The sequence below is a fragment of the Solanum verrucosum genome, unplaced genomic scaffold (genome assembly GCF_900185275.1).
Source record: "Solanum verrucosum unplaced genomic scaffold, falcon-dt-bn FXZP01000103.1, whole genome shotgun sequence".
Taxonomy (NCBI): Eukaryota; Viridiplantae; Streptophyta; class Magnoliopsida; order Solanales; family Solanaceae; genus Solanum; species Solanum verrucosum.
Genome location: NW_026020048.1, coordinates 7723347 through 7738579, shown reverse-complemented (window position 1 = coordinate 7738579; position 15233 = coordinate 7723347). Strand labels below are relative to the sequence as shown.

Below are 15233 nucleotides of genomic sequence, written 5' to 3'. Positions count from 1 at the left end.
TGTATCCCTTCTAATTGTTCTTACATTTCAACCATTTTTCATTGTGTGCCTGTCAATTGGTACTGTTCTTAAATGCTCATTCATGAATGTAAAAAGCAAGTATAATAAATAGGAATATAAGATGCAGAATATATGATTTGTACAAAATACTTTGCTTGAAATTATTGAGGCCAGAGTTATCACATGAGAACACTGATAGGCTTACTACAAACTCTCAAAAAGAGGAGCTACAAACAGTTCCATCCAAATTTAGCTAGAACTGTAGAGGTCCAAAACAACTTCATCTACTAATACTTGGAGAATATGCCTATCAACTTCAGTGCCACATTCAAATTCTTCAATCTCGAAATCTGTCCATTTACCCAAAGAATGGCTCATATCCCATTCTATTAGCTCGTCGGGGATCAACCCAACAAATTCTGTCCACTCTTTGACCTCTTCAATAATATCAGCAATCAGAATCTCTTTAGTCATGCTTGATGGTAGTTTAGACCAGATTCTGAAACCAGAATCAGAGTATCGACCAAATTTAGAGTCTAGATACTCTAATAGACAATCAAAGGCAAATCCTTTAAGCTGATTCATCTGTTTGGGATCATTACAGCCGAGCAACTGACCAAAAGTCATCCATAGAAGACTTGATAGCATTTCAAGTTCATTGAGGAGAAAATGGCTCACGGATAACCCATCATCTACATGTAAAGCCTGTTGTTCAGGTGTGGTTCCAAGTATGAGTTCAGTATTCAAAATGACCTCATTTGCGTAACCGAGTTTGCTTCCTTTTAACTGATCAATCTTGCTTAGCACTCCAGAAATGTTGTTAACATGATCTGTGATCAGTGCTCTGCAACTCCTCCTGGTGAATAATGAGGTCGCACAATCCGAAAGATCTCTATCAGGTTCTGGAAAGAGTGGTTCATCATAAATAGAGTCCACGGATTCAGCAAGCACTTTGTCCTCTGGAGGTACACAAGCATATACATTAGAAGCATGTATGCATGAAATCCAAATTCAGAGTTGTCCTTTTTTTTTTTTTCATTTTTATGTGATGTTTTGAGAGAAAGAAAGGAAGTATGCAAATAGTAAAATGCTTATGAAGGACCATACTTGAGCTACTATTGGGACTGCTGGAGAGGTAGCTGTCAGTTGAAAATGTAGCTTCAAGAACACATCCTGGACTAAGGTGATCATTATCAAGTGAATTCCCAACTAAATCAGTTGCTGAATCTGGCGTGGCCTGAGCACAAATTCAAAAGCAATAATAAGATTCACACTGATAACTTGGTTTTTATAACCGAAGCAAAAGCATTTAAAATTTTTCATGCACTTAAAAAGCAAGGAAAGAAATTATTGAGGGGAAAAATGCTGAATAGTTCAATAACTAAACCTCTTTGGCTGAGTGAGGAAAGAAGAAAAGGCCTTCTCAAAACTCAGAAGCCTAGCCTACATGATGACAACCGAAAAAGGTTTCATTTGATCTTGGGTGTTAAAATTTTATGAGCCAGCTGCTAAATTTCTATCATAAATTAGGTGCCTAACCTGGGTATATGTACTTAAAGGAAACACTGATAAACTGGCTTTTATGCATTAAGAAAGTAAGAACCATTAGTATACTGAAATGCTAATTCCTGACCACTAATAATGCAGTTCCAACGGTCGCATGTGTTTCACATTTAATAAGAAGCCAAAAGCAGTTAATATTCTAGCTTTGAGCACAGATGCATACATAGCCTTAAGAAGAAATATGCATAGCTTAGCACAGATGTATTTGCTAGCTTTTTGGTGCAACCTGATCATCGTAAATGATGTAGATTCCCTGATAGAGATGATATTAAATTTGCACAATCTGTTACTTTTGATGCACTATCTAACTGTTGTTCTTCTTATATAAAATTAAACCCTTATCAAAAGAGAAGCCAAAAACAGTTAAATAGTGTGTATGTGGAATATGCACTTCTCATTTCTAATGGAAAATGAATGGGAAGAAAGATCCTTTTATGCAACTAATCAAGGAATCTAATCAAATGGTACTAATTCTTTTTTTTTAAAAAATAAAAAATAAAATGGAACTAAATCAATCCAGCAAGATTGTGGTTCTTTGATGCCTAAACACCATGATTGTACTAAGTATTTTCAATCAGCTAGTGTTGATGCTGCCAAGTCCTCTCATGGGCAATGAACAGCTCAACCCACTCAGCTAAAGCCAAATTAGTTGGATTAACCAATCATGAAATTTAGCATGATGTCACCAGTATGAAAGACTGCTCCATTTATCTGCAGTATTACTAGGTTTTGCTTGATCTAGTCTTTCTGATTGCTAGCTACTATTGGATTTTTCCTTGTGCTCTGACTACATATTATAAACCAAACAGAAGTGTTCTTCCGTAATATAGTGTGCTGTATAAGTAATCTTGACTGCACTAGCACCAAGATTTGGTTTAGTAATCACAGAGAGGCAGGAAGAGAACTGGTTACATCAAATGTAAGTTATGAATTATCCACAAGTCCAAAGTTGTTTACCCCTCTTAAGAAATCGTAGATATTTATGTCGCTCCAGATTTAAAAAGGAAAACATTTCATTCATTGCAACTTCAGATAGTTAACATTTAAGCAATGGTTACCTGGAAATTCATGCACGTATTTCTTGAAGACACGTCACCATCATCACACAAATCTTCTTTTCTGGTAGGTCTAACAGGCAAACTATCCAGATGACATTGTCTCTCAGCATTCAAAGCAGTTATTAGCTCCTGAAGGATTGTCGCAGTGCTTTTTCTAGGTGCAGCACCTCCTTCTGCGAACTCTTCTTCACTAGTCAATTCCTTTAGCTTTTGCTCCAAAAGTGCTCCTAAAATGTCTCCTTTCAAAGGAAAGGATTTCTGCAAGCATGCTGTTTCATCATTACCATTAAAGATGGATCTCCCTGGAGTAGCATCAAAACTTGAGCTATTGTGAGACTTCCTTTTTGTGACTTCTGCATGAATGCCAGCTTTCTGCTTCATTGCAGATTTAAAAGTAAACGAAACAACATTACTTCCCTCAGAACTATCATTGGTTGCACCACTCTCTCGCAAACATGGCAATCTGGGTTTAGTGGAGTGACTATTAACGGGACAAATTGGGAAAACAACATCTCTTCTACTTGTTTTGTCAGAATAAGGACTTGATTCTCTTCCCAAATTCCCATTCACAAAACTAGAACTTTCACCTTGTCTAGAGACATTCATCAATCTCTTCTTCCGCACCGGAGAGAGGGAATCACTTCTCCTTGAATAAGGTTTTCTTTCAGTTTCAAACTTGCAGCCGTCGGCTGTGGCTGGCATCCTCAAACGGGTAGATGCACCTAACCTTCTGTTCTGTGCAGCAAAATTTTTGGTATTATTCATAGATTCTGCAGCTGCTAAAACTCTGTTGCTCTGCAAACTACTTGGCTTGGACTTCATGAAACCCCTCTCTCTATTCTGAGATGTTTGATTTTGCTTCTGGTTAAACACATGAGTGACAGATGATGCATCCTTTTTCGCATTGCTCCCTTGGCGGGAGCCATGCATCTCTATTCGACTTCTGCTAATAGGTCGCTTGCCCAATATGAGTTCTGCACAGTATGATACATCATCTATTTCAGCATTGGCGTCTGAGGACGAACCCTCAGAAACTCTCTCTAATTGATCCCTGCTGCTGAAAATGGGCAACCTTGGCATATTTCTTCCTGGACCTTGACAAGAAGGTTCAGAGTAACTAGAGACAGGTGACGAGACAGACGATGGGTGTTCTTCCACATTTGGTGTACCGTTCTTACTATGAAGCATATAACCACAATTTTTACATGAAGGTACAGATGCTCTCACTTCCAAAGTCTTTGAATCCACATAAGGATTAGAGCCTTCCAAATGATGCAGTGCTAAATCTGCTTTATCTTCCAAAGGAGAAAAATATTTAGGATAAGTGAGAGCACATTTCGCCCTACTCTTTTGCAAACCAGGTTCCAAAATCCTAGTTGCAGCCCCAATCAACCTAGATGCATTTCTACCAGAGACATTTCTAGGACTTTTTACTGGAGAAACCAGTTTAGGCTGATGTTTCCTTGGCCTTGACAATACAGTCCTCAACTGCAATGCTTCAGCACTAAATCTGCTTACTGGACGTCTCTCGCTCACCCCTATCTTCTGAAGCTTTTGAGGCCTCAATTCACGCTTTATTTCAGCTTTCTCACAATCCATATCTTCTTTATCAGATCCGCTTGGCCGAGCATCAAGTTTCTCCGCGACATTGCTCCCAATTTCAGATGCTGAAGCCTTCTTGGCCTTACTACCTGGTCCTGCTGGCATTGATTCCAAACCCATGAGCCTAGCAACCAAACTTGGTGCTTTCATTTCACGCTTGCTTTCACAACGACTACTGCTCATTCCATTGTTCTTTGCATTTGGAAAACCCCCACTGTTCTCATTAGCAATCTACATTGTTCATACAAGAACAGAAAACAATAAAAACAGAAACTTTATCAGGCTCACAGCTGAGACACTAGGTAAAAACAAAGCTAAATGTAGCAGTATTGTTCAAGAAATGAGTACCAAACGATGCTTTGGCTGCTTCTCATCCCCTCCAAACTTCTTTGAAGCTTGTTTCAAGCGAGCTATAAGAATACAACACAAACAAAGAAATAATTTACCCTTCTAGCAAAAAGTAACCATTCTAGCTTAAAAAATGAGTAGAATATAGTAGCAAACCTGGTGAAAGCAGTTTCTTTGGAAACAGCTTCTTCTTGGCAAATCTACGGTTCCAATCAAAGAGTTGAAAGAAAATACCCACACAACCCCCAGGCCTTTGAGGCTTTTTCTCAGTAATGGCCAATGATGATGCTGTTATGGCTAAACTATCATTCATTTCTCTACTTGAGCTAACAATCCTCCTTCAAAAAAAAATCCTTTCTTGAATTTCTTCACCTTTTTCTCACACTCTGCTGAATGTGATTCACATACTTTGGCTTCTATCAAACATTATCTACACATTAATTGGAAAAAGAAAAAAAAAACCACTGACCCTTCTACCCACCACATCACTCACACCTCCTTGTCCCCAAAAAGAAAGGAAAAAAAAAACCTCACATTTTCATGCAAAAATATCAGAAACAAGAAAATAGCAATGAACAGTAACACCCTGAGCTGTGTTCAATTATGACAAACTTTTCACAAGAAACCACTCTCAAACAAATAAAATAGGAACAGCAATACCTTTAACTTTCACGCAATGTGCTACTGTTCAAGAAAACAGCTAGAACTGACTATTGGAAGATGAAAAAGGAAAGAAAAAAAAGGGGATTGACTGAATCTTGAATTTTCAAGATTCTTTTTTTTTTTTGGGACAGTGAAAAAAGTACTAGTATCATTTGTACACTAGAGAGAAGCACATGCTTAGAATAAAAATCTTTTCTTTAGGCTATTGAGGAGCCCCAGAAAGTGAAACCTTCTGTTTCAGAAGAAGATTAGCAGAAAATAAAGCTGTTGTGATGAAAACGGCTCCTCCTTTCTCTTTTTTTTTTTTTGGCACAGTGAGTGAAGAGAGCAGAGACAGAGTGTAAGGGGAAATGAGACAAGTTAGATGCGTAGGATAAGAAAAAATGGACAAACTGAGCAACCCCACGCCTCCCTGTAGAATGGTCAACATGCCAACATCTTCGTTCAATGTTTTGAATAACAAAAATCATTTTATATACTACTACTATATATACGGTCTTTGCTTTTTTTTATTACTCGCTCCGTCTCATTTGATGTTAGGTACTTTGAATTTAAGAAAGAAATAAAGACTTTTAAAATTTATGATCCAAAATAAATAATAAAAATTTGTAGTTAAATTGTTACTAATACAGAAATGTATCATTTTTTTTAGACGGATTAAACAAAAAAGTAAGTTATATAAATTGGGACAGAGGAAATATTTATTTGGTATTCAATATACGTTCGTTCTGTATAGGGCCTTATTTGGTGGGAAGCAAATTTAATTATAATGATTGGAATCAAATGATATGGTGCAATCGTGTAAGGTTATTTCTTCTTTAATTAAAAATTTCAAATTCAATTTTTAAATATAAAAAAAATATTCCAAATAGGATTTTAAGTCGCGTGAATCCAAATTAGTGGTCATAAACTCCGTGAATAGTTATATATAACATTACTTAGAAAGATTTTGTACGATTATGTTGATTTTGATCTTCATCTCGAATTTTAATTTTAAAAATAACACAATTTTTATTTCTTCTATTTAAATGGTAAATAACCCTCCTTCTCCTTGCATAAATTTATGGGGTGATCCGATACACAATAACTTCACTTGTTAATTTTGGATCATGATTATGAGAAACTTATTTTTACACACTATATTCGTATCTAAGGTTTCGAAAGTCAATTAATTACAATTTGATACGTGAAAGTAGGCTATAATCAAAAAATTACGTTTTTCATAATTCATTGAGAGAATTAAAAAAAATAGTACTCCTTGTGTCCCTAATTACTCGTTCACTTTTCCTTTTTTTAGTTGTCCTTAATTATTTGTCCATTTTAACAAATTAAGAAAGGACAAAATATTTTTACCTATTATATCCTCAATTAATTACTTTGAAAAAGGTAGAACTTATTAAAAATCTTAAGTTTTTAATTCATCTACTTCATAATTAATAGGAATAAATTGGTAAACTCAATATGTCAATAATTGATTTCTTAATATGTGTGTCAATTCAAAAATGAACAAGTAATTAGGAACGGAAAAAGTATTTCGATTAGCTAATCATTGAAAATAGTATAGAGATGAATTGATTAAGAATCTGAATAAGTAGTAACACTAGCTAGTAACGTATTTCTGTCAGCTTAACATTTAACACTGAAATAATACCTTACACTACCAATTGTATCAACAAATTATATTTCAAGCAAAACATTTTCATAAAAATCAGTCTAACACAGGCCATTCAGAATACTAAACAGTCGTTTAGTTGAGAATATGTTATTCAAGATTAATTATTCTGGAATTAGCTATTTTGACATAATTTATCTCATCACTATGTTATAAATGATAGGATAAGTTATTTCAAACTTGACAACCAAACAAGACATCAAAATTTTATCCATACTATTTATTTTTATCTCTCGCACCAAACGACCTAAATATTCTATACTCACTCGGTCCCTAATTATTTGTTCACTTTTGAATTGATACACCTATTAAAAAAACAATTACTCTACATAGTAAGTTTACCATTTTACCCCTATTAATTATGAAGTGGATCAATTAAAAAATTTCAAAAAGTTCTACATTTTTCAAAGTAATTAATTGAGGGTATAATAGGTAAAAAAAATTGTTCTTTCTTGATTTATTAAAATGAACAAGTAATTAGGGACAGATAGAGTATTAGCAAAGTTAAAAAAGGTACCACATTCCAAGAGTCATTAATATCAGGATAAGTTGTATGATCTATAAATTATGAGTTTAAGTCGTAAAAATCACCATTATGACTATAAAATCATAACTATAAATTACGAAAGACAATTTTATAGTTGCGCAAGCGGAGTATATTTGTTCCGTTCGTAAATATTGGGTGAAAGTTGAGCTGTAATTTCACAGTACCGTCGAGTCTACGTCTGTCTGTTATACTAAGCTGTCGTGACATGGAGGTTGGAGCGTAGAATTTTGAATTTATGTACACTGAAATCCTACGCGCTAAGCAAACTGTGTATCACACACTCTCTTAGTATGGATCATACTCCACATGTAAGTCCAGAATAGCGAGTATAGTTGTATTTGGTAGTCGAGAGAGTTGAGTAAATAAAAGTGACCGACACGTGAATGTTAAAGTGCCGGCAATGATTTACCGGACCAAGGATATTGCTTCTCGTTCAACAATGTGGCTTTGTCCAATATCCCATATTATGACAAAATTAATTAATTGAAGTGCTATTACAATACTACATAGGTTAAAAACTTATAAATCACCTTTTGGGTCCCTAAATTTATTAGTATTAGATCCCCACTAATTCTTTGAAAATAGGTTTTGTTTCCATTATTATAGACATAGATTAGTATGTTAGGTAACCATTTATGGTGATAATGCATTTGTTTAATACTCTCTTATTTTTATTTTTATTTTACATCAGAGTTTTAAAAATAAAATAAAATTTTAACTTTTATGATCTTAAATTCAAAATATATAAAAAAAAAAATTAAATTTAACTTTTGTGGTCTTAAGCATACTATGAACAGTAATAGAGATAAATTTTTCATTAAGAAAATCAAAATATTAAGAGGTAAATCCAAGCAGCCAAGGGGTATCAAAATACATATAAATAATAAAAAAAAAATTATCATGCTACACAATATAATTTTTCTATGAAGGGTTGTCGGTTGACACCCCTTAAGAATGTGTGACTCCTATTGAATATAGCAAGGGTTAATGGGAAAAAGAGGGAAGATTAAAAGAGGAATTGGAAAAGATTTTTTTATGCTTTAATAAAAGGCATTTCTCTCTCATTGGTGGTGGAAAGAAAAATTGAAGTGTTTAAATAGAGAAACATTTCTACTAGTTGTTAAAAGGGTTGGAAAGAGGGACCCCCTCGCGCCACCGTTGTCGCTCGGCTTCGGCTTCGACTTCGGAAAATGATCAATCGAGAACAGTCATAACCGTTTGAAAGGTTGCAAAATTTCATGAATGGTCATGTGGATTCTGAAAGTTCCTCTTGGCTATAAATACCTGTGAATCCTCAAATTTTTTACTTATGAAAATTTCTGAACTTCTTCTTCTGCACAAATTTTATTCGTGTACTTTGCTGCCGTTGAGTGGTTCGCTGACACCAGCGTTTTGGGTATCAATACACTGGTGAATATAATTGTTCTATCCTGAGAGGATATATTCCAATTCAAACCTTGGATACCAGAGGAGAATAATTTCCTTAAGGGGACACGGTGCATTCAGTGGATTCGATTCTGCTTTCGTTCTGTTTCATACGACTGTTACAGATTCTGGTATGTTTTACAGTAATTAGTTTCTGTTAATTGATTTATGTTCTTCACTACATGATTTAAACTTTGGAATTTACTATTTCTGAAAAAGTTTGCAATCAGTAGTATTGGTTGAGAATACAGATTGCATAACAACTCCTTCACTAACCAAGTGAAAGTTATAAATTAAATTATAGAATTGTCATAAGAGGAAAGTAAGACAAACAAATGAAAATGAAATAGTATAATTTAATTCGAGGGAAAAGTGCCTAATATACCTCTTAATTTTGTCATTTGGATCTAATATGTCCCTCGTTATGAAAGTGATTCATGTATACCCTTACCGTTATACAAACAATTCACAAAGTTGAGAGATATAAAAAATAATAATTTAAAACATCATATTATTTTATGTTAGTATAAAAACTTTACTAAATATTCTTAATATTAATGTAATACTTTAAAAATATAAGATTCTTTAAATAGATTAATAAAAAGTACTACAATACTAAACAAAATGAAATAAAGAGAGTAATAAAAGTTCTCATTTTTCTTCGTGATCATAGTTTAAATAACGACTCAAAAAGATCGCCAACTAAGAAGAAGAAAAAGGAGAAAAAAGAAGAAGTAAAAGCTTGAAAAAGTATTACTAGTCAACTTGAACTTAATCATTTCATTTATCATTACGGTTGACACTATTTTTTAAAATTATTTTGGAAAGAAGGATACTCTTTTTAAATTTAAAGTAAATTTAACTTTAATTATTAAATATAAATTTCAAAATATTTACATACACAAATAATATAATATAATAAAATTTCACCTATGGAGATATTAGCCAGAAGTAGCATTAAATATATTGTAACACGACAATATTTCAAACTATGAAGTCCAACTCATTGCCAACATTTTTCTTTGTCTTTAGCTGGACACTCAGTTAAGTTCACAATTGTAAGACAAAAGAAAATAATGGAAGAAAAAAACAAAATGGAGAAAACAAAAACACAAGGAGAGGAAAGGAATTAGAAAACTTGGTCGATTATTTTGGTTTACAATGAGATGGTTGAGATTGTTATCTCAGGTATTCAGGTTAGGAAAAACAGAAACAGAAAAAGATGAAATAGATAGAAAATAAATAATTCGAGTCCACGGAACCCACTAGGGGTGGGCATAAATACCAGAAAATCGAAAAACTGAACCGAATTTAACTAATTCGGTTCTTCGATGTTTCTGTTCTGTGTCGATTCTTTTTTTCGGAAACTTCGGTTCGATATTCGATGTAAGGGTCCCGAAACTACGATGCACCGAAAAACTGAAGTTTTATCAAATAAATTTTAAAAATATTTAAATTATATTACTTAATACTTATATATTTTGACTCAAAATATTTTAAGTTTTTAACTTTACCCGACCCATTTCAATTTTTAAATTTTGGAGTCTAAACTTGAATAGCAAAAAACTAAATGACAAAACAGTAAACCCTAAAGAGTCTAAGGCAGTATTGTAGTTTGTTGTTTTGAAGTTTCAAGTTTGAGCAGCAACTTGGTGTTTTCACTTTATGAATTTATCATTTTATGTTGTTACTTTGAAGTGTGAACAACAAATTGATGTTATTACTTTTTATTGTTAGTTGTTACTTTGAAGTTTGAAGTGTGAAGTGAACAACAATTGTTATTTTATCATATTCCCTCTTTATTTTTATTTACACCGAAAAACCGTTTCAAAAGCACCGAAATAAATCGAACCGAAGTTGAAAACACCGAACCAAATCGAACCGATCTAGTTTGGTTTGAAATACGGTGCACACTTTTTTAAAACCAAGCATCGAAGAATCGAATCGAAATTTGATTAAACCGAACCGAAGAATCGAATGCCCATCCCTAGAACCCACTGTGCTTCCTTAAGAAATTTAATCCCCTCAAGTACATGAGGTTGTAGATTAATTCCTCTCAAGATAAAACGGATTAACTATTAGAGAAGTAGTGGTACCTCAAACTTCCATAATTTTAGCGAACTCAAGAACAGCAACGAGAGCACACACAGACTCAGTCTATTGACAATTTGATTTGTAAGAAAATGTATGCAGAAGAGAGAAATTTTTTTGATTTTTGAAAAATGAGAAAAACCTCACTATTTATAGCCAATTGCAGTAAGGAGCGCGTCTATTCAGACAATAGTGTGAACGCATCTGTTCAGGTATGTCTTTCCGGAACGTTGTGTCTTTTGAGAAAAATAATGTCTATTAATTTTGTTAATTAATTAACATTCCGAATTAATTTTTAAGAAAAGAGAAATTAATTAATGAGATTGATTAAATAAATTTTGCCAAAAATTATCAATCAATCACATCAAATTTGAAGCCGAGCGAGGGACAACGATGGCACGAGGGGCACCTTCTTCTTAACCTTTTAAGAGCTAAATGAAGTGTTTCCTAATATAAGGACAATATTTTTCCTTTCTTCTGTCAATATGAGAGAAATGACTGTTCATTTTCAATGACTTTTCATTTTCTCTCCAAATTGGTTCACCCTACATTTCACAATTTCTCATTCACACCTTGCTAAAATCCAACAGAGATTTCTCCACCTTTAACAAGGAGGTTTGACTTCGAACTCTTTGAGAATAAAAATATTAAACGCCAGACAAAAAAGAAGAAGAAATAAAGGTAAATTAGGTCGAGTGGGACATTTTCCTTAGATTGTAGACTACACAGCTCATTTGGTCCACAGTCTATTATGATAGGAGTACTCGCTCTAATTATTTCGTTTTTAACGTTTCACATATGTTCTAATGTTCTTTTACTGATATAACTTGTAACAAAGTTTTAGTGATACTCAAGACGTGTGGCAAGGAATGTTTTTGTCATCGATCTATCGGGAGATGTGAACTTTATTATAAAATTGTAAAATAATTTGTACAAATTTTTGATAATTCGTCAGGATTATGCAACTAAGTGCTTCTTATGCATAAGCTCCAAATTATGACAAGTAGTTTAGTTTTATTAAACTTTTTAAAACTAGTTCAAAACTTAAATAGTGACGTGAAATAAACCTATTTGTGCAAATCTCACATTGGTAGTATATTTCGTTATGCCAATAAGCAAATCTCGAAGAGCAGGTGATCACTGCAAATCGAATGGGAAATGCATAATGAAGCTTTAACAAATAATTAACTTATCAGAATGGAAGTATATCTATCAAATTTCAAATCCTGTCAAATTTGACTATATTGATCCTTCTTTATGGTTCTTCTTTTGAATTCTAAAAAGTCAACAAACTATTACTTAAAATAGAGAGTTTTTGACTAAAAACATCCTAAAATTATACCTTTAAATTAAACTACATCCTTAAATTATGTTTCTTAACAAGATTAAAATATGTCAAAAAATTAACAAATTCCATCCCTCTATTGAAATATGTTTAAAACTTAACAATTTCCATCCCTCTATTAAAATATGTCAAAATATTAACAAATTCTTCACAAAAAACATGTACAGTTCACACTATTAAGGGATGTTTTCTGTTAAGAAAAATAATTTGAGGATGTAGCTTAAGTTAATTTGGCCAAAAACTCTAAAATAAACACTAAACTTGTAGTCCTAACTCTCATTAGTGATACCTAGTATTTCTCAGTTCATTTGACTCATTTTTCTTTTTAGTCAGTAAAAAAAAATGACAAAATTTTATATTAAGTAATAATTTTACTTTAAAATATTCATTTTGCCTTAATGAAATAATTTATAGTCACACAAATATTTATCACTTATTTTAGACCATAAATTTTAAAAGTCTTCAACTTTTTCTTAAACTTTGTGTCAAGTTAAAATAACTCATATAAAATGAGACAGATGAAATATATATTTCATCATGAATCATAAGCGTTCGTTGCTAAATTTAGTTACTCTGATTTTATCTTTCATTGACGGTTTTGATTTGTTATACGAAAAGTAACATAGATAGATATATATTGCACAATTTTTTTAGAAAATAGTTGTTTGTTAATAACCTCCACCTTATTTAACAGAAAAAGGGTTTGAGGACCCTTATGAATAATTTTTATCATCTTTATTATTTTATTCCGAAATAACAAATTCCAATGCTATTATCACACCTTATGGAATTACAACTTATTTCGGTATTAAGTACTAGTTCTAATATAACTTCTTTCAAGACAAAACATAAGCAATACTAAAATTTTATCCCAAAACTATCTATTGCTTTCTCAGTATACCAACTACTACCAAATAGTAGTTGCTATTAGTCCTGCCATCCCAAGCAATAAACAACTAAAAAGTAAAACCCATTATTGTCAAAAGGTAAGAAAAATTAAAGCAAACTTATGTAATTCATCTTTTTATCTTAGAAGAAACAATTAAATATTCATAATAAGTCATAAACAACCAACTAACAACTACTACACTTTTTGTCATAGTCTCTTTTGATAGAAGAACCAAATTCCAATTAGATAAAATTAGAATCCCAGCATGTGCAACCAACCAAAAGCACAAAAACAAAATATCAAAGCAAAGAATGGGACACACACTGATAGCAATTTTTACCTAATTCTTCCAAACAAACAAACACAACAAAAGCATGAAAATGAACTTCTGTCCATTCACTGGCCCCAAATAAATGTTAATATAATTGAGAAAATAAACTAATTTAAATAACATAATACAACTATTAGTACATAAAAAATATCTTTTACACTAATCAATCACCTCTTCTTGTTCTTTTCCTTGCTACTGGAAAAGAGAGAGCTCAAACCAAACAAATTTGCTGTAGGAACATTTAATACTGGGCTGATTTTAATCCCATTGATGTAACCTGGAACTTTCCTCAATGGCGGTTTTTGATAATGTCCGTTCGAAGAAGAAGCAGAGGATGATGATTTATGGAAATGATGTTTGTGTTTCATGTTTGGAGTTGAACCAGTTGAATTACTTCGCGATAAAATTGGCAAAGGACATAAAGTTCTTACGTAACTACTAGTACTACTAGTACTATTACTACGCTTGAATCTCCAAAATGACTTTGAGCTCTGTTTTTCATCTGTTGATAAGCTTTCATTTTTGACGCTTGCGTTGTAAGCGTTATAACTGGGTATGCCCAACTTATGACTTTTTATCGGCGTGTTTTGATCTGATTTCTTGTTGGGTGGAATTGATGGAGGGATATTTTTTCTTTTCATTTCAATAGGGAGAATTTTTCCATCTAAGAAAAGTTCATCAGCTGAAGTAGATTGAAGATCAAAGGTTTGATGAAATACACAAAAATCAAAATCAATAGTAGAGGAGGATGAATTAGTTGATGGAATTTGAACAGAATCTGTTTGTGAAATGTCCTGAGAGAAAGAAAAGCGAGGACTAGAATCGTCTGAACATAGTTCAATCGCCATTGTAATTGGCTAACAAAAGAAAAATATCTATGATACTATGAAGAATTTGAAAGCATAGGTTATGGAAAAGATGAATTTAAACAAATGGGGTCGTAAAGGAGGGGCCTAGGGTTAGCAAAGTTTGAAAAAGTCCAAATCTAACTACTACACTAATGAAAATTGCAACCGTCAAACTGACCCCATGCATTGAAAAAAACAAGTTTGATTAATTTAATTTAGTATTTATTTACTAGGGAAAAGTGGAGTGGAGTATTCAATTTTGCTACACGGAAAGCTTTTTGTTCTCTTATTTCACTTCCATATTTCTATTAGAGTTCGATTTATTTAGATTTATGTTGTTTATGCAAGAGACGAAAGCATTACTAAAAGTGGATACTTTATCAGAAAATAGTACTTATATAAATATAAATTAAACGAAATATAACATGGTTCACTCTATGATTGAATGGTCTTGACCCTTGTACACTAGAAAATACAACACCTAGAATCAATCTTGAGACACACAAGTTGCAAAGAAGCGAACAAATAGTGATGAACCACTACACCAACTCAGTTTATTTGTTATAGTGTGTACATTTAATTATATGATCCTTATTTAGGAATATACGTATATATACACATAAACTTTTTCAAAGTTAACGGGTGCACGTGTGCCCACTACCTCAAAGGTTGGCCCGCCTCTGTGCATAGGGCCTATTTTGGGAGAAACCTCTCTAACAAAGATTTTTCTATACATGAAATTTAAAATCAGAACCTCTGACTAAGAAAAATACAACTATGATTAAGGATTCATCTAACCGTCCTGCGACAAAAAACTACCCTCTTTAATTAGTTTGTATATTTATTTTTTC

At 32.8% G+C, this 15233-nt stretch overlaps 2 protein-coding genes across 2 annotated transcripts; both read right to left on the bottom strand.

Annotated features, from left to right (window-relative positions):
- Positions 1 to 133: 133 nt before the first annotated feature.
- On the bottom strand, positions 134 to 5557 carry LOC125822344 (uncharacterized). Its single transcript, XM_049501738.1, has 5 exons — positions 4728 to 5557; positions 4572 to 4633; positions 2622 to 4454; positions 1108 to 1237; positions 134 to 959 (listed from the first exon to the last, which is right to left on the bottom strand). Exons 1-5 carry the CDS (start codon positions 4882 to 4884, stop codon positions 250 to 252), a joined length of 2892 nt encoding a protein of 963 aa, XP_049357695.1. The 5' UTR covers positions 4885 to 5557; the 3' UTR covers positions 134 to 249.
- A 7827-nt stretch (positions 5558 to 13384) lies between these two features.
- Positions 13385 to 14624, bottom strand: LOC125822364 (uncharacterized). Its single transcript, XM_049501762.1, has 2 exons — positions 13706 to 14624; positions 13385 to 13543 (listed from the first exon to the last, which is right to left on the bottom strand). Exons 1-2 carry the CDS (start codon positions 14380 to 14382, stop codon positions 13540 to 13542), a joined length of 681 nt encoding a protein of 226 aa, XP_049357719.1. The 5' UTR covers positions 14383 to 14624; the 3' UTR covers positions 13385 to 13539.
- Between the last annotated feature and the right edge of the window lie 609 nt (positions 14625 to 15233).

Coding starts and splice junctions, on each gene's coding strand:
- LOC125822344 (XM_049501738.1), bottom strand. CDS start 4,884: ATGAATGATAGTTTAGCCATAACAGCATCATCATTGGCCATTACTGAG. Junction 4,634..4,727: donor AAAGAAACTGCTTTCACCAG/GTTTGCTACTAT, acceptor GTATTCTTATAG/CTCGCTTGAAACAAGCTTCA. Junction 1,238..2,621: donor ATACGTGCATGAATTTCCAG/GTAACCATTGCT, acceptor ATTTGTGCTCAG/GCCACGCCAGATTCAGCAAC.
- LOC125822364 (XM_049501762.1), bottom strand. CDS start 14,382: ATGGCGATTGAACTATGTTCAGACGATTCTAGTCCTCGCTTTTCTTTC.